This window comes from Polypterus senegalus, chromosome 9, assembly GCF_016835505.1.
Source record: "Polypterus senegalus isolate Bchr_013 chromosome 9, ASM1683550v1, whole genome shotgun sequence".
Taxonomy (NCBI): Eukaryota; Metazoa; Chordata; class Cladistia; order Polypteriformes; family Polypteridae; genus Polypterus; species Polypterus senegalus.
Window position 1 is genome coordinate 138,484,473 of NC_053162.1, and position 20,115 is coordinate 138,504,587.

The following is a 20,115-nucleotide window of genomic DNA, read 5'->3' on the forward strand; positions in this document are numbered from 1 at the left end:
AAAGTAACTAAATAGACTGTGGACACAACTTATGGTCTTGTTCTGGATAGCTGTACATATATATACTATACTGTACATCATTCAACCACAGAGGAAAAAAAATTCAACAATGCCTATGGAGTCCAGGATGAAACCCGCACAAATGTTAAAAGAATATGGAAATCTATAAAGGGGATGTTTTAAGTCTAGAATTGATTCTGAGATCTAAATGATTTCTTTCATAATAACATTATTTTCTGATTCTTTCATCTTTTTATCCTTCAGTATTAACAATACCAACTTACCTCCATCTGAAGTGATTATGAATCTAGATAGATAGATAGATGACACACTATATGATAGATATATAGATGCCCTTGTTGCTTATTAAGATAGCAATATAATTTACAATAATACATACTGTATCAAAACGTTTTAGCCATGACAGGTTATTCTTATGTTTTATGGGATTGACGTATACAGTAGATCTTAAAGAATCAGTTTGTGGTTCAGACACCCACAAATAAAACAGTGAATCTCAGAGAAAATTGCAAGTAAAAATAAGCTATAACATTAAATATGACTGACATGCCCTTCCTGGTCCTCACAGTAGTCACCATCCTCTTACTAGTGATTATAAAAAATGTCAAAGCTTAAAAGTTGGTTTTTCTTTATCAATACACTCTTTGCATTATGAAGTGCAAATTAGCCTTCATAATTTAGTAATTTTAGAGGATCACTATTGGAATATATAAACATTTATATATCCCATCAATAAAGTATTTTTAAAAATAATAACTATTTCATATTGGAAAAACATGAAGGTGTTCTTAGCAAACTAATATGAACAAAGTTAAATACTATTTCATGCCAGTAGTCAACATCATAAAATTAAGCATTATGTGTATTTCACTAGAAATTCTGATAAAATAACACATTATATTAAGGCTATCAAAAAGTAGAGACATTATAGTATTATACTTGCATAAAAATAATAAACAAAAGGACACAGGGGACTTACTTAAGCAAAAAAACATGTTTCTTCAAAAATATTTCCTGTATATGAACTGACTAAACGTACAGTGTAAAAATGCCATTTGATCATAACATCTTTTAACTTTTTTTTGGTTAAAGGTTATATGTATCAAGCAGTCTAATACCTTCCAATCTGTATCACAGCTTTCTGAGTGGAGGAAAAGAAACTGTGGTTGGAAGGCTTCTGACATCACATCTTGAGGTTTTAAAGCGGGCTTTTAAAAAGCACTGAAAGCAGACACTTAAAAAATTAAAGTCCTTCAGTATTCAGCTTCAGGGGATAAGGCTGCCACAGCCGAATATGCATTGGGAGAAATGTAAGTATATTTATTAAATCATAGCGCAATTAGTTATGCTTACTGTGAAAGCCAAATATCCTGGCCAGTAGAAGAGTTACAATATATACTGTACAAAACATACTTTATGATGCCATATTTTCTTGACATATGATGAGCAGAACAAGCTATATGCTGTCATGTATAATGTATATTAAAAAGGTTTATAGTAGTTGTGACTAAAATATAGATATTAATCTATATTTTCAAAAATAATCTGAAAACAGGATTTGCTTGTACTAGTTTATGAGGTAATGAATGTATTACAAATTGTGTTAAATGGCTAGTTATAGATAGATAGATAGATAGATAGATAGATAGATAGATAGATAGATAGATAGATTTTATATAGATTATTGACCTAAAGAAATGCTAAACACAAACAGCCCAATAGGTTTTTTCTTAATTAGCTTTATTTGAAATCTCAAGGAGTATTTTGTTTCTTTGTACTTTCTGATGCATTATCTTATGCTGTAATAGTATTAAAGATAAGTATCAATAGATTTCTATTCTGTTCGTGATTGTTGCTATTCTGTCTCTCTGTACATGCACTGCTATACTATGTCTATTAAGCTAAATGGCCCAAAGTTACCAGGTTATTGTAGTAAAACATCTAAATTACATCAATAGGTGAATTGATTTATAAATGTTATTGGTGAAAATTATTATCATAAATGCAAGTGCATGTATATTTTCTTGTCTTCCAAATGATAAATGTAAGCATAACAACGCAAATTAACACTACATCAAAACAATCTTAGTGAGCTAAAAATAGAACTTTCTCCCACCACTTCAATACAAATTATTTAACAGAAAGGGAAATGTCATTTCCTACACAATATCGGAACTTTGTGAAGTGGGAGTGGGAAATAGAACTAGAAGTATGTAGTTTTAATGTGGTCAGCATTAAAGTACAATGCCTGCTGATAAGAACTGGAATTTATTATGAGGTAAGTCATTTTTCACAGTGTAAAGCAAAAATGGTTGCACAAGGACGCTTTCCATCCACTGTTGAGTCAAGAAACAAAGTGTGCTTTATAGGTGGTTTTTGGACAATCTGTAGTGAGTGTGGGCAGAAAGAACTCTTTGTAAATCTTCAATCTTTTTTGAGAGGAATATACTGCACAAACAGAATTGTGTTAATAAAGAAGGTTAAATCATAATAGTAGGTCAATGATCTCTGGGTCTGGCAAAAAAAGACATAATTAACTACAAAGAAATAGTAAATACTACCTACAGTACAGTATCAATCTCCAATATCCCAAATATTCAATTGAATAATCCATAACTTTATCTTTATAAAGTATCTCCTTGAGTTATATAATTTTGCATTTTTGTTTTCAAACACTGTATATTTGATATTAATGAATTTAACTTATGAATATTTACTTGTAGATGAACATTTACTGTGACTGCTAGACAGCTTCTCATATTGTACCGCATAGTGTTTTGTGGGTCCCATTAGATACATTATTTGTGTTTAAAATTGTATCACACTTAAGCTATCAATACAAGATTTTTGAATCATGCCTTATTCAATTAGATAGTGAACAACCCTTCCTATAATCCTATTTGAATCCTCCCCATACCTCTGAGAGAGCAAGAAAGGGTGAGAATATACAGTAGTAAGGTAATCATCCATCCATCCATCCATTATCCAACCCGCTATATCCTAACTACAGGGTCACAGGGGTCTGCTGGGGCCAATCTCAGCCAACACAGGGAGCAAGGCAGGAAACAAACCCCGGGTAGGGTGCACTCACACACACACACACACACACACACACACACACACACACACACACACACACACACACACACACGCACACACACACACACACCAAGCACAACTAGGGACAATTTAGAATTGCCAGTGCACCTAACTCACATGTCTTTGGACTGTGGGAGGAAACCGGAGTACCCGGAGGAAACCCACACAGATACAGAGAGAACATGCAAACTCCATGCAGGGAAGACCCTGGAAGCTATCCCAGGTCTCCTAACTGCGAGGCAGCAGCGCTACCCACTGCAGCACCATGCCGCCCTACTCTCAAGAATCTTTTATTTAATTAACATCTGCTATAAAAAAACAAGTCAATGATGGTTGCTTGATGATATGCTCTGCCCTCTGTTGAATTTACAAATGTGTATTTACATAAGTGTTACTTGAGCATGTCTGGGTTTTTCACATTCACGTAAAGAAAAGAAAGACAAGACAATAAATGAAAATTGAAGGAAAATAGAAATTCTCCTTAAAGTCCTAGCACATCTATAATGCAGATGACAGAATTTTAAAACAGATTTTAACTGTATAGATTCCCCTTTATTAACAGGTAAAAAGATTTATGGTTAGTTAAACGGTTCAAAAACAAAACAAGTAAAAACATTATCAAGTTACTCAAACCACTTCATACATCATGAACTATCATACATAATTAACTCCAGATATATTTAATTGATACTGAGTATCCTCTACAGACATTGCTGGTGATATTATTGTGAAAGTAGTATAATTTCCTTTCCATATAACCGCAATGTTTGTCTGTCTTTTTGACTTTTAATAATATTTCTTATACTAGTTATTTAGGTTAACTGTTAGTATCCGTAAGTATTTTCAAGACGGATCAAGCTTCAAGAAATAAGCGGAGAATGTCATAGCAATATTTCATTAGTTGCAATTATAGTAATACCTATGAAATGCGTAGTCATTATAAGGGGTTAGCATAGAAATAAGAAAACACATTCTCAAACCCACGCAGTTCAAATGTTTCCAAATTGGTGCAGGACAGGAACCAGCCTAAGTGAGCCAGTCCATTATTCTGTCCACGCATAAACACAATTGCACAATTATCTACAGTTACTATTTGATAGATAGATAGATAGATAGATAGATAGATAGATAGATAGATAGATAGATAGATAGCTCTGAGGCAGCAAACTTAAGGGCTCTGCCACCATATCACCTGATATAGAAACAGTCAAACTAAACTGTAGAAAATGTAACAGTATGTTCTGTCACCAGGGGATAGATTGTATTGTTTGGCACATTTTGATGTGCTTTATTTTTTGAATAGGTACAGAAAAAGAAAATGGAAATAACTCTTTAGGGATAATGCAGATGACTAGATTGAGTCTTTGGACAGGTAAAAAGGGATGCAATAGATCTCAAGTACAAATGGAGGTTCTGTTCTGCAGTGGTGCTACTGTTTTGACTCGGCAAGTAGATTTCAGGCAGTGAGAAATGGGACAAGAAATGATTGAAAGCTAAAATGCTTACATATACTGTAAGTTTCTGTCTTTAACCTTTTCTTATCTAATTCTTAAATTGTGTAGAGACCATTGTCTTATCACTCAAAATAAAAAATACAGTAGATGGATTTCCATATTATGCAAATGTGAAATTAACTGGTAAGAAGTACTTGTGTGAGTTTAAGATTCTAGATCTAATTTTTTTGTCGAAAACTAGCCCTTGTGGACATCTGCATCTAAATCTACAGTTTAGACAAATATTTTGTAATACATAGTATTCAGATTCAGATTAAGTAAACTCGATTTTTATACTTAGGTTGTGTTTGCTCATTACTCACCTGTAGTCAAACTTCACCTGTTATACTTAGCTGACTTAGTGAAGATCTTCTGTAGCAAAGGCATGTGGCATTGCTGTTTTTCTGAGAATTTTCACAGTCAAACACAGTGAACACTGATATACAGTAGTATTGTTTAGATACTGACCAATAAGACATGGACATTGATAATATTTTTGCACTTTATGAGCAACTTCACCATAAATGTAACTTATCACCACAGAATTTCTTCCATAAAAATGCAAGTCCGTGACTTCACTAAAAGCATGATTACCATGTAGTCAATAATACTATTAAACAGAGCGTCTCAAGAGAATAATATTATTTCTCTAATACTACAGTACATCTGTACGTAATTCAAAACAAATTTTGGAAGAGGACCTTAAAAATAGATTTTCATATCATGAATAGAAAACAATGAAAGACTAGTTCTTCTTAAAACTTCTTAAAAGCCAGTTTTTCTCAATCTTAAGATTTCAGGTATTTCCTTTAACAATGTCCTTCATTTAAATCTTACTGGACATCAATTTTCACCTTATTGACTTGGTCCACAGAAAGTGCCACTGCTATATTTATACTGTTTAATGTGAAAATGTTATTGCATGCAGCTGTGTCATACTGACTGCTTTTTCTTACATTCTGAGAAACCTTATTAAAATAGCAATGGAAAACGTTCAGAGTGCTAAACAAGCACCTTGCTAAAGAGATTGAATTGAATTGAAACGAATGTCCATCTTCACTCACAAAGGTCCAATTCAGAACTGACAATTAGTCTAATCTATGTATCTTTACCAGGTGGAAAGCCCATGCAGTCATTTGGAAAATGTGCAAACCCCACAGAGAAAAAAGTGTGGGATTCAAACCATGAACTGTGCATCTGTGAGGCAGCAATGCTAAAGTGTGCACCGGCGTGCTGCCTTGCAGAAATTGCATTGTTTTCAAATACATTTGTTTTAATAACAATTTTAAATTACTCAGTACACCCTTTCATTAGAATTTTCAAGGGAGCATCATCAATACATGTTCAAAACTCTTTAGCTGACTCCACTTATCTACAGTAGTAGCAGAGGTTTTGTGAGTCACTTATGAATTCAGATTCTCAATGTCTTACAAACAGAAGACAGCAGCGTTGGTAGAAATGCCATTTCATTCTTTTGCTTCTGCAATCTCATTCTTTTAATCACTACACAAAGATCTTGACTGTGAGTGAGGCTGGAGATACAGACTTTCTTTGAAAACCAATTTCATGCTTTACTACCACACTCCAGTACAATGCCTGCAAACCTGTAGCTGCTGGCTGATTTGGTGGAGAATCTCATGATGAGATCTACTGTTAGTGGAAAGCTTACTTGAACTTCTTCCTTCAGTGCAGTGGGTCCCCTGTTACCTGTACAACTAAATACACAATTCTGGAATTTGGTGGTGCTGATTCTCATGATACTATGTGACACTTGGCTGCAAACCATACCAGCTAGTACATGCCATACATTACAGTCTGATAAAACCAAAAAACAGTATCATAATATGAGTAGGAAAAATGGAACCTTTAGAAAACACCTCTATATTAAATGTTATCTGAAAGTCTGTTCTTGAAAACTACAATGATGAAGGGAGGAGAGATTCACTCTCAAAAATGTCACTTGGAATTCATTTAAATTAACAACAATGGAAAAAAGACCAGATGACACATTTAAGCAGCTCCAGAACACAATAATCATGCAGTTATAAGCCTTCTCCAAATCTACCAAAAACTTAAAGACAGGGTGGTCAGTCTTCACCCTCAAATATCCTAACGAATACAAAAGGTTGATCTACTGTCCAATTGCCATGACACAATTCAAACTGTTCCTCTTAGAACTGATGTTTGAGCATCTGCCGAGGACTTCATTTTGGTACCCTCATATAAGCTTCCCCACAGACGTAAAACAGTTTGAACCCTCTTTAAATTGGAAGACACCCAATACCCCAACCCCTTTTTTAAAAAGGTAAGCAACAGTAGTCTGCCAATCTTGAAGACTTTCACTGCCTTCAATACAGTATTCAAGAGGCCTAATTAGTAAGTTCCCAAACTATGTTCAGTGATTTCAACATTTATGACTGCCTCACAACCACCCATACATACTTGTCATAATGAATCCTTATTTGCTACGATATCCATGCCATCAGAAAACATTTTTTCACATAGCCATCAGACCCCTTTAACACACAGGCATTCACTTCAACCACTGACACAAATTCCACTTTCTTGGCCTGATAGTATCTGGTCATGAGGTCAGTAGATGATACTCCACTACCATACATACATAAAATGTTTTTCATTAATATGACAGCTACTCTCACTGTCCACTAAAAAAATCTAGAAATGCTGTCATGAAAGGCCCAAGCCAACACTAGGCCATAGCCACTTGCAGCAGTGTCTACTCCTGAAGTCTTCAACTGGGCCTATTCAGATACCATGCACTTGACCTCCTCAGAGATGCAGGATAAGTTCATCTGGCAATGAAAATTGAACTCGTCCCACATAGAGGCATCTAGTAACTGTTTCCAAGACACTCTCACTACCAGTTTAGTTTTCCCTGATGTATCTCTCTCACCAAAGAATAATGATCAGCTGACAGTTCAAGACCTCTCTTTACCCATGTGTCAAAAGTATACAGCTTCCAATGTGATGTCATGACAATAAACAGTTCAAAACTGTTTAGCCTAAGTCACTCTGGTGCCTGATACACTAAACGTATGCATAATTTTGTGTTTCAACATGATGTATATAATGAATAATTCACACATAGTGTAGATTATAGAAATAATTAAAAACTCATGTTGAAATCAGGCTGACTATACTTCTCAGTCATGCAATTTTAGGTATCTCAGTCATTCCTCATGTGAGCACTGAAATCTCCTACAGAATCATTAGGCAGGGCTCCTTTCTCAGTTACTCTCTTAAAAACTAAATTCACTACCGAGTCATAATTTTCCTTTATGCAATTCAAACTGGCACTGATGTAACCCTATCATCTACCAGTACAAATTCCAACTACAATTCACCTTCCGAAGAAGCTTGTGAGCACCAGTCAAAACCTCTCCTGTTATACAATTTCTGGAGTCGAAGACAGAGACCCTTGATTTAGAAGTCTGGCTGCAATGGCAATTTTATGTGTAGACAAATACAGTTAGATTTAGCTGTCAGCTGTCTCACAAGATCTAGCTACCTCTCTGCTGGTAAAGTAGTACAAAGCCTGACTGAACATGAACCACAAATGTGTTAATCAGAAGAATTAAAACAGGTGCGGTATGTAATGAAATGTGATAATAAAATGTTTGCAATTATTAATAATGTGAAGTGAGAGATGAAACCATTGCATGGTGTTTTTGTGGCTGATGTAAAAAACTCTAACGATATGAAACAAACATGTAATGACAAAAATGAAACGCAGTCTTGGTAGTGTATTGTGGATGTTGAAGACTACTATTTATCTTATGAATTAAGTATTTTCAAAGATATAAAAAATAACTTTAGGAAAAATGTAGAAGTAAATATAAAACATTTGTATTGGAATAATCACTATTGTGCAGTTTTATTTTATATGCAACAGCTTAACATCCACTTTAAAGGTCTTTTTATGTCTCAATTTAATTTTATTTCTCAGTCATTGTTATTTGGCTTATTAAGAGTGTGAACCTTGTTTTTAGTTTTATTGCTCTTCCCTTAGAGATTTGCTGTGATCTGTCTTGTCTCATTAGCATTATACTCACTACTATTTAGGTATAGTGGCTTTAGAAAATCAGTCATTGTATCTATTAAGTCCAGTACTTCTACATTTGTCGAATTGTTTGTAGCTATATTTAATTAATTAAAGTCACTCCTTTGTATTGTCTCCATCTAAACTTTGTTGGTGGTTATCTTCTGACATCATGCGTATATTCCTGCATCTTTCTACATCAAACCTAAAAAACCTTCACCAAGATTCTGCCCTTCTGTAATCTGAAGTACATTTAAACTAAACAAAATTCTCTTTTTTGTAAGTGACCCCTCCAAATAAACTTCTTAATCTTAAACTTTCTTTTCTAAAAAAAATTATATCAATGTACTACAGTATATATTATATTCATTTCCATTTCTAGTACTAACTCAATTTGCTGCTACTTCTGTACTTTTACATTTACGTGCTGCTACCTGTAACTCCTTTTGATTTATTTTATTTCTAATACATCATGTGTAACATTAAAGCAAGCTATTCTACTTCATTGCTGATTCTATATCTTCCTATTACCGCTTATTATAACCTTGAGTAATATCTGAAGGCAAATTATAAAACTTGTGACAATTCAAAAGATTGATATCAGTGAAAATGCATATGTATTTTTAAATTGTGACCAGTGGTTATTTCACCATTAAGAGTCTTTAATAAACAGTGTTATCATGCAATGCCACTAGTGCAACATATACAAATAATTTTTAAAATCACAAAAAATGCCTTAAAGGATTACTGCAAGTAAATTACAATCATCCATTTTTGTTGCAAAAATAGTGTTAAAAGAATTGCTAGTGGTTGCAGCATAATTTCAGTTTTCTGAGATTTGGGCATGCATATGATGCTTAAGCCCTTTCACAAACTTCAGATAATCCATCCATCCATCCATTATCCAACCCGCTACATCCTAACTACAGGGTCATGGGGGTCTACTGGAGCTAATGCCAGCCAACACAGGGCGCAAGGCAGGAAACAAACCCCGGGCAGGGCGCCAGCCCAAACTTCAGATAATGCCCAGGGAAATACCTTTTTTTTTTAATTAAATTACTATTGTATCATCAAATTAGTGAAATTTCTTTTGTATCAGGAAAGAAGGGCAGACCTAACTTACCTAACGTCTACTATTTAGCATTTGGAATTAAGTTTTTAAATTAGCTATATTATGATCAATATCTACACCCCAGATTCTTTTAGTGATTATCACCCTAGGATTGCCATTTTAATAGCAGTGGCATTAGATCCCACTGACAAAAACACAAACTAACACAGGTACAGAGACTTAAAAAGAAATAGGATCAGTTAAGGGTACTTTAACTTGACCAAAAATTATTACTTCATTTTGTCCCCGTGACCCGACCTCGGATGAGCAGAAGAGGATGGATGGATGGATTACCTTTTAATTCTACATGAGGATTGAAAGATCTGGTATCACATCCAATGACATACAATTAAATTAGTGTGCTTTGAAATTATTGCTAAACTTATTTGAATATCTATAAAGTAACCTCTCTGTGTGCGTGTGTCTATGTGTATGCATGTGTGTTCACCTTGCAATGGACTGGCACCCTGTCCAGGGATTGTTCCTGCCCTGCACCTGATACTTGCTGGAATAGGCCCCAGTTTGCCTGTGACCCTCCCCTAGTGAGCAGTTGAAGAAGAGGGATGGAAGTATGTACTTGTGGGCTAGAAAAGGCAACATTAGTTTGCAAGATTCTGGCTGGTTAACAAAATAAAATTTTTATTTACTGAAATATCAAATACTTTTCAATTTTATGTGGGCAAATTTGTTTTGATCTTTTAATATTTAAAGTGAACGATTCTGCACATTTCAAGTCACATTTTCAGATTTCAAGATAGCAGACATTGTAGCTAGTTCTTCTAAAAATTAAATATAATTGAATTGAATTATCGGGTCCGGTGGCCAGTAGGGGACGCCACTGAGCCTCCAACCCCAGACACAACTACCACAGACACAGTCCTGGATCAATAAAAGGCTAGTTATTTACACAAACTATCACTTTTATAGGCCTCCTTTTCTAATTGCCTAGCACAGAGGATTCCTTTGTCATATTCCTATTCTTTGATTTCTCCTCCACTCCTCCCAGTTGAGTGTTACCTGCCTTCTCCCTTGGTTCTGGCTCCTCGAGCCAAGCAGAGGGCTCTCTTTTAAAATCTGACCCAAGAGTACTTCCATAGCTCAATCTTTTGCCGCCGGGAAGCACTTGTTGGGTCAGACAGGACGACAGTGGTCCTTGTGCTGTCAGTATTTGAGAGTTCCCTTTGGTAGCCCCACCTGAAACCAACAGGGCAGCTCCACTGGACCACAACTCCCATGTTGCTCTGCTGGAATCCATTAACTGATTCACCAGACAAAATAATGCCACCAATAGTATGGAAACATTTTCTTTCTATAACAGGTAGTCACCCACTCTCCTTTCCTTCCATGCTCAAATTAATCCAGTGTGGCTGCTGTTGCAAAATCTTTAAGTAACCATGTCTTGGTATGGAAAGGGAGTATTGCATCTCAGTTGCTGGAAGTGATTAATATGGATAGGTAGATGACAAATGGTAAAAATGAAATAATATAAAGACAAATTGTACTACAAACACTAAATGTATTGCTCTATGTACCAAATATATTTTAAATGGTTAAAAGAAAAACAACAATTAGCTGGATAAGTACTTGATACAATTAATACAAACATTGTCATAGTTAAGGTACTTCAATCATTTCAAACATTTTAGTCAGTAAATCAGGCAGATGCTCGACAAATTCAGCATGCTAAATGACCCAAACAGTTGCTGCCACTGGAGAAAGCAGAAGGACAGACGGGAAACCTGAGCTAAAACCAAAATGGTTTAGCCAAGCGTTTCTTAGTTGATTTGCGGAACCCCTATGAAAATTAATAAAAGAGGAAATTATAAAATATTCTGTTGTATGACTATTATATTTATAAATATATGCATATGCAGTATATATTTATGCAAAATGATGTGATAATAAAAATGTTTCATGTTTGGGGCATGATAAATATAAATGGGAAGGATGTGATGAAATTGCATTACACAAATCATCAATTTATAATGTAAGGTTTGATATTTTGTTTTCATTGAAGAGACAGATGAAAATCTGCTTTCACATAAGCATACTTTTTACATATGAAAACCATATTCACCATGATTTTTTACCTTAAAGGAATAGTCCACCGCAAAATGATATTTTTTATTTGTTACTTACACCATTTATTTTGTAGTGATAGCAAAATAATTTTTTAATCTCATGTTTTCATGGAGAATAGAGAAAATGAAGTTTATGCCATAAGAGAACTCAATAGTAGCCAGTGCTGTATAATGGCAAAAGAAAAAAAGAAAACACATTTCTTGTTCCTCATGTCACATAATCCATATGTTTGTTATCTGGTCACTTGCTCAAAACATGCAAAAGAAATGCTTTATTTGCTAAAATATTGTTAAACTTCTAGAATTATTAGCATACACATAAACAAGAAACCCAAAGCCCATGGGAGCCTATTTTATGAATTGAAGACATTTTTCTTGACCAACAAATGATAGAGAGAGGTGGGTCTTCAGGTGGAGTATTCCTTTATGTTTTTTAAAATAACACCTGAAGAACTGACAATTCACATTTCATCTTCATTCATACAAATGTTAGTCTTCACTTGTTCATTGACATTTAATGAACCCAGAATCCACAAGAATTCTTTCGAGTTCTAACTTTTAGTAAAATAGTTTTCAAATTAAACTAATGAAACTTTGTAAACCATTTATCTCAGTAAGTTTTACTTGCTTAAAATTGTAATGCTAATTTCTCTGTCCTGTCTTATTCAATTGGTCAGTTAAGTTTTAAAGTTATCAAAGAAGCTGTTTTTATTTCTTTGGTGTCCAAAGTTTAATTTCCTTCTTTGAGTCTTCTGTTTTATTACAGCTGTCACATATTGTTAAGTGATAAGTTAAAAAGTTTCAGAGGAAGTCAAACTTTTTCTAAAGGTCACAGGTTTTGTTTGATAGAATTATAATTATTTCTGGTTTCAGATCATGACAAAGTCTTTTTAAACATCATTGTATAATAATAAAAGAAGAAATGTAAATTGAGTTTTATACTTGTATTGGTAACAAAATAAAAAAAAATCACATTGATCTTAATATGTTCAGTTAATTGACACAATTAGATGTAAGAAACACGACGTGCATCAAACAACAGAGACACTTAGTAGTTACCAGGACAAACAGTGGAACCTCTGGTTTGAGTAAGCGTAGATCAGTGCGGAAACAGATGCAATTATATTGCAACATATTCAGGCTACTCTTTGATTTTACTAATAGTTAGAGCTGATACAAGGCATTATGACTCACACAACCCTTTAAGTTTTCATGGAACCCTAAGGCTTCACCAAACACAGTTTAAGAAACACTGGTTTAGCTTGTTACACACACGCGAACAAAAATCCACCAGAAGAAAACCAACCAAACAACACTGTCACAAGGAAAGAGAGTGTTTGACTATACAGAAATCCAGGACGGTATAGAAAAAAATCATTAAAACTTAATTTAGCAGAACTAGTTCCCACAGAAAACAATAAAGAGAAATAGGGGAAAGTTGTTGCTCAAAAACTCACTGAGGGCACACATAATCTATATAAGTGCAGCAGCAATCTCCAGGAACCAACCAAGTCCCCATGCTGAGAAATTGAGAATGCCATGTTTTCCCTGTTTTGATTTACTTATATCTTCACAGGAATAGATAGATAGATAGATAGATAGATAGATAGATAGATAGATAGATAGATAGATAGATAGATAGATAGATACTTTATTAATCCCAAGGGGAAATTCACATACTCCAGCAGCAGCATTCTGATAAAGAACAATATCAAATTAAAGAGTGATAACAATGAAGGTATAACAGACAGACAATTTTGTATAGTATTAACGTTTACCCCCCTGGGTGGAATCGAAGAATCGCATAGTGTGAGGGAGGAACGATCTCCTCAGTCTGTCAGTGGAGCAAGACAGTGACACCAGTCTGCTGCGAAAGCTGCTCCTCTGTCATGAGATGATCCTGTTCAGTGAATGCAGTGGATTCTCCATTATTGACAGGAGTCTGCTCAGCGCCCGTCACTCTGCCACGGATGTCAAACTTTCCAGCTCCATGTCTACAATAGAGCCTACCTTCCTCACCAGTTTGTCCAGGCGTGAGGCATCCCTCTCCTTTATGCTGCCTCCCCAGCACACCACCGCGTAGAAGAGGACGTTCACCACAACCGTCTGATAGAACATCTGCAGCATCTTATTGAAGATGTTGAAGGACGCCAGCCTTCTAAGGAAGTATAGTCGGCTCTTTCCTTTCTTGCACAGAGCATCAGTATTGGCAGTCCAGTCCAATTTATCATCCAGCTGCACTCCCAGGTATTTATAGGTTTGCACCCTCTGCCATGGTAATATCACCATCATAGAGCAATCTATACACATAATACTTGCTGATGAGTGTATTAATCAGGTATGCTATAAATGAATAAACACAAATACAAAATAAAAGACCAGAATAAAACAAAAGTCACAAAAGAATCAAAGAACTCCACAAAATAAGTACTATACAAAAAGTGCAAAACTAATACCCTGAAATCCAGACATTTATGATTTCAGTTATTTGATTATAATATCCTGTATCTCTGTGTTGCCCAAACATTGGATTAACTATGCCTTTGATTTTGTTCGTATTCTTTCCTTTTTTGAATATCACTGCAATATTTTTGCCTAATCTTAAAAGAAATTGTGATTTTTAATTTACTCCTTTACTTATAAGCCTGCTCAGACATAAGCCTTAGCATGTATCTGAATCTAAAGTCAAGGGACCTACTTTAGCACCTTTATCTGATACTGCAGTTTGTTTTATAAGGCTTTTTTTTGTTATTTGAACCATAACATATTTTATACCACAAAGCATCCTAATAAAAATATCTCCATTAATACATTGAGTAACCGTTTTTTAAAGATTTTATTCAAGGAAAATAATTTTGTGTTACATGTTGTGTGCAGCGTAAGGGGTCAATCACACAAAATGCTGAACTTTTAGAATGAAATTGTCATTTGACTAGAATTATTAAGTATAGATCCATTTTGTTGACCCCCTTATGCTCAGGATTTCAGTGTGTCCTGCAATGGACTCATTCACTGAACACAACTAATTTCACTTACTCACTTCAAAAGATGTTGAAAAGTGGATCAGAGAAGAATGGCTTAAATTATATTATCACTGAAGTCAATATCTAAGTCCTTCACTTTCTAAGTTGGCCTTCTCTTAGTAAATAAACTGTAACCATACACACAGTTCCGTATGTTTTATTCAGTCACATTTTATATATTAAGTGTGGTTACATACACTGCAGTTATTGTATATTAAACTTTTTTTTACATTATATATGTAATATTGAATCATTTTATATACTGTTCTTAAAAAAAATGTTTGATTTATTGTTCTGTTTTATTCCCCTCCTAATTAACAGTTCATAGCTCCACTGCCTCAAAAATATGTACCTCTCTAGTCTACTGCAGACTTGTACTTCTTTACTTGGCCTCTGTGTGGAAAAGGCAGAGTTTAGTAAAAGAAAAAAGAAAATTTATCCATTCCTTCAGGTGTCTCAATTTATCTCAAAGCCTCCTGACACCTACTTTTATTTTGATTATTTTTTTGAATGTAGAGAATGACATCTGGATCTCTGCAAGCTCTGGACAGGCAAGACACTGTTTATAACATCCAGAAAACGCTACCTGCATGCCCTAATAACGTAACTTTTTTTTTCTGTATAATTTTTTGAGCATGTGTTTCAAATATTATATTACTAGACACACCATAGTAGCACATACCATACATGGTCTCAAACTCTGGCCATAATGCAGGCCCTACATTAATGGATTTAAGGCAATAACCAAGATATCCACATGACCATCATCGTCAAATTCTTGTATGTGAAGCCTGAAAGCCATAAAGGCTGGCTTAGATCATTCATGTTAGGTAGAATGCCTAGTGGAGACCTTGGAACCCTTGCCGATTTATTTTTTCTCCAACCCATCTGGAGTTTTTTTTTGTTTGTTTTTTCTGTCCTCCTGGTCATCTGACCTTATTCTTTGCTATTTAGTATTGCCTAATCTTATTTTTGTTTGACATAAACATTTCTTTCTTCATCTTGTAACAAGCTCTGAGCTACACCATTTGTGTGAAAATGTGCTATACTGTATAAATAAATGCAGTTGTTGTTGTAAGTGGCTTGGATGCATTGGGTTGGGTCATTTATATTTAAGCCCACATAGAAAGAATGTAGCAAGAAGCAAATAATTAATTTTAGAAGCCTTACTACTTGGAAATCATATTACTGTGGTCTTATTTAATTAAATCCAATTAAAACATGAAAGAGTTTTAAAAATTACATGCTTGTTTATTAAGTTATTTAAGATTTTGATCTTCATGAATGTTCTCCTGAAGTCTTTCTGAGTTTTAAGGTATTGACATTAATCTTCCTTTACTCTGGGCTACCGTGGAAATAATTGGATTACGTTCTTATTATTTGATAGAATTTGAAATGTTGTGAAGGTCTAAGTGAGAGCTTTTTTATTTGTAGTGGACTAAATAAATAATAAAAAAGACATAGGTTTGGGTACAATTTCCATTTTTTTACAGGTTAAGACTTGATTAACGGTGATTAATTTTACATTAACGTGTTACTATATGTAAAACTAAACAACATGCCTGCTGTATGTTTAGTATTTTCTTATATACAATATCCAATAGGAAATAGATAAGTATTGAGCCCAATGAAAATGTCCATACAATTTACAGTAAATTGAAATAATCCTTTGGATTCAATCAGAATGTAAGAAATATGTTATACAACCTGTTTATGCATTGCTGGCCTTCTGTGTTTATTGGCTTATTGACAAACACAATCTTCCATGAACTGTCTGGAACTGTGTTGGAAATTGGTAAACAGATGAATGCTGATATATCTTCAATCACCCTGGAAATAAATAGTTTACAAAGTAACCGTTGAAAAGATTGCTGCTTTCCTGTTTTTGGAATAGATGACATTTTCACATTTTGAATAATAATAATAATGATGAATCTTTTTGAGTTTTGATTTATTATAGTGCAGTCTATAAACAGGAGCACTATGAATCCGTCAATGAGGCAATATGAAAATATTTCCCTAAATCATGTTTCCATCTTTTAATATTTATATAACATTAATTTTTCCTTATTACAGTATATAGTTTTCATAATTAATACAGATATTTCAAAGTGGAAAGAAATAAGAAGTATCAATCTGATACTCCTGCCTTTACCACCTTTAGAAAGGCATACATATAATAGTAACCTTGTCTAAACTGTAAGCTTACTTTATATCAAATTTCAAAAGTAGCCATACTAAAGAAGTCAAACATTACAGGAAACCCTGCCCTGTACAGTCAGTATCTGAAGAATTTACAGGTGGAAAGTTTGCACAATAAAAAGGAAGGGTGTACCAATGATAGAAAGAATGACAAAATAAAGTAGGCTGCATTTCTAAGATGTGAGCTATTCATGCACATCATTTTTTAAGTTAGTTGGATTCTGTTAGCCACATTTTGTCCCCATAGAAACATGTTTTAGAAAGTGTGTTTTTTCTTCCAACATTTGTGTTTATGAATTCAACTCTAAACAGAGGAAACCGTATAATTAAAAACAGTGAGACATTAACATGATTCTAAAGGAAAATTGTACTTCATCCTAATAATATTTTCCCAAAGCCAATACCTCCTTTTAATCAAAATGTGCACCTTTGTGAACAGAAAATTAATGGCCATGCTAATATATTCTGAAAACAATTCAACAACATGAAAGAATGATGCTATAATAAACAGAAGTCTAAACTAAAAATAAAATAATAATTATCATCACTGTCTTAGTATAACATGGGTCTGAGAATGTTCTAGTAGCAATATCATAATTATTATGATGGGCTGCCATCTTAAACAAGGTTGGTTTCTATCTTATGCCTAATGCCGATTGAATAAACTGTTTTTAGGATAACACTGTGTTGCAGTAAGATAAATTCCATCCATCCATTAACCAACCTGCTATATCCTAACACAGGGTCACGGGGGTCTGCTGGAGCCAATCCCAGCCAACACAAGGCACAAGGCAGGAACAAATCCCGGGCAGGGCGCCAGCCCACCGCAGCAGTAAAATTAATTATACTATAAATGAAAGAATTATCAAAATTAAAGAAAAAAGAACTCAAAGGAAAAAAATGAACAACTGTCATCCGTAATAAGTAAATGCAGTATTATGTGTATTTAATTGCTGAAATGGAGAGGATAATAATGGATATTCACATAGTTAAATACTAATGCTGTAAACATATAAAAGAAATAAAATGTGCATTAGTGACCAGGTGATATTTGTAATTTTCTTATAAAAAGGAGCACAACTGAAAGCCTTCTGGGGACTCCCTCGTACTGCTGGGAGACTTCAATGCTCATGTGGGCAATGACAGTGAGACCTGGAAGGGCGTGATTGGGAGGAATGGCCACCCCAATCTGAACCCGAGCGGTGTTTTGTTATTGGACTTCTGTGCTCATCACGGATAGTCCGTAACGAACACCATGTTCAAGCATAGGGGTGTTCATATGTGCACTTGGCACCAGGACACCCTAGGCCTCAGTTCGATGATCGACTTTGTGGTCGTGTCGTTGGACTTGCGGCCACATTTCTTGGACATCCGGGTGAAGAGAGGGGCAGAGCTGTCAACTGATCACCACCTGGTGGTGAGTAGGTTTCGATGGTCGGGGAGGATGCTGGTCAGGCCTGGTAGGCCCAAACGTGTTGTGAGGGTCTGCTGGGAACGTCTGGCAGAGTCTCCTGCCAGAAATAGCTTCAACTCACACCTCCGGCAGAACTTCAACCAAGTCCCAAGGGAGGTATGGGAACATTGAGTCCAAATGGGCCATATTCCGTGCCTCTATTGTTGAGGCGGCTGACCGGAGCTGTGGCCGTAAGGTGGTCGGTGCCTGTCATGGTGGCAATCCCCAAACCCGTTGGTGGACACTGGTGGTGAGGGATGCCGTCAAGCTGAAGGAATCCTTTAGGACCCTTTTGTCCTGTGGGACTCTGGAGGCAGCTGATAGGTACCGGCAGGCCAAGCAGAATGTGGCTTCGGTGATTGCTGAGGCAAATACTCGGGCGTGGGAGGAGTTTGGGGAAGCCATGGAGAATGACTTTCGGATGGCTTCGAGGAGATTCTGGTCCACCACCCGAAAGCCCATATATTTTAAATACAAATGTCTAAAAAGATTATTTAGTTCAATGGTGTTTATATTACTATTATAATCTTTACTATTCCAAAGTACTTGCACTAGAATAAACACTGGATGTACAGTTGGACAAAATATATTGTACATAAGTATCTGTACATAATTATCACTTTGTGGCATCAGTTAGCATTTTTGCCTTGCAATTCCGTTGATCTCAGATGTATTTCTGCTCTAATCACTGTGTTTATGCAATGTACACTACCCTCTATTATCTGTGGAGGTTATCTGGTTTTCTTCATGTCCCGAAAATAAGCTGTCTACATTGTCTGTCTGTAAATTGGCCAGTTTGTAAGAGTGACAATGATTATGTTTTGTCATCACAAGGTGTCCCATTTAGGTTTGATTCTGTCTTTTGTTCAGTGCTGTCAGGACAGGCTCTGGTTTTTGGAATCCTTCAAGAAAGCAGTTGAGGAAATGAATGGCAAGTACAGTGCCCTCTGTAATGCTTGACACGCAGACACATTTTCCATTAATTTACCTCTCTGTTCCATGGTTTAAAATTACAAAATAAACAATTCAGATCTTATTAAAATGCATATTGCACACTATAATTTAAGGGTATTGACATACATTTTGGTTACACCGTGTAAAAATTACAATAATTTTAATACACGGTTCTCCCATTTTAGCACACTATAATGTTTGGGACAACTGGCTTCACATGTGTTTATGATTGCGCAGATGTGTTTCATTGTTTCATTAGTGCAGGCATAAGATACTTAGGCTTGCTTCTATATACATACTACCTTTACATTGCTCAAAAAGAGAACAATAGCTCTAACTAAAGAGAAAGAAGCTATTATGAGGCTGAAAGCTATAATAAAACAATTAAACACATTGGTAAAACCTGAGGGTTACCTAAGTTAACTGTCTGGAATATCATTAGGAAGAAAGAACACACTGGTGAGCTCAGTAATCGCTGAGGGGCTGGTAGGCCAAGGAAGACCATTAATGGCTTGGCCGAGCATCACCAGAAAAGATACTCAGCACATGGTGATGTCTGTGAATCACAGATTTCATTGCATGCAAAGGACAAAATACTACAGTAAATATGACTACTTT

General features: G+C 35.2%; 1 protein-coding gene across 1 annotated transcript in view; it reads left to right on the forward strand.

Annotated features, from left to right (window-relative positions):
• The first annotated feature begins 1,256 nt into the window (after nucleotides 1-1,256).
• Nucleotides 1,257-20,115, forward strand: part of LOC120534916 (NF-kappa-B inhibitor delta-like) — a 181,030-nt gene continuing 162,171 nt past the window's right edge. Inside the window, exon 1 of the mRNA XM_039762421.1 lies at nucleotides 1,257-1,331. Coding sequence (XP_039618355.1) covers nucleotides 1,316-1,331 — 16 coding nt within the window. The 5' untranslated portion in view covers nucleotides 1,257-1,315. The remainder of the gene's footprint in view (nucleotides 1,332-20,115) is intronic.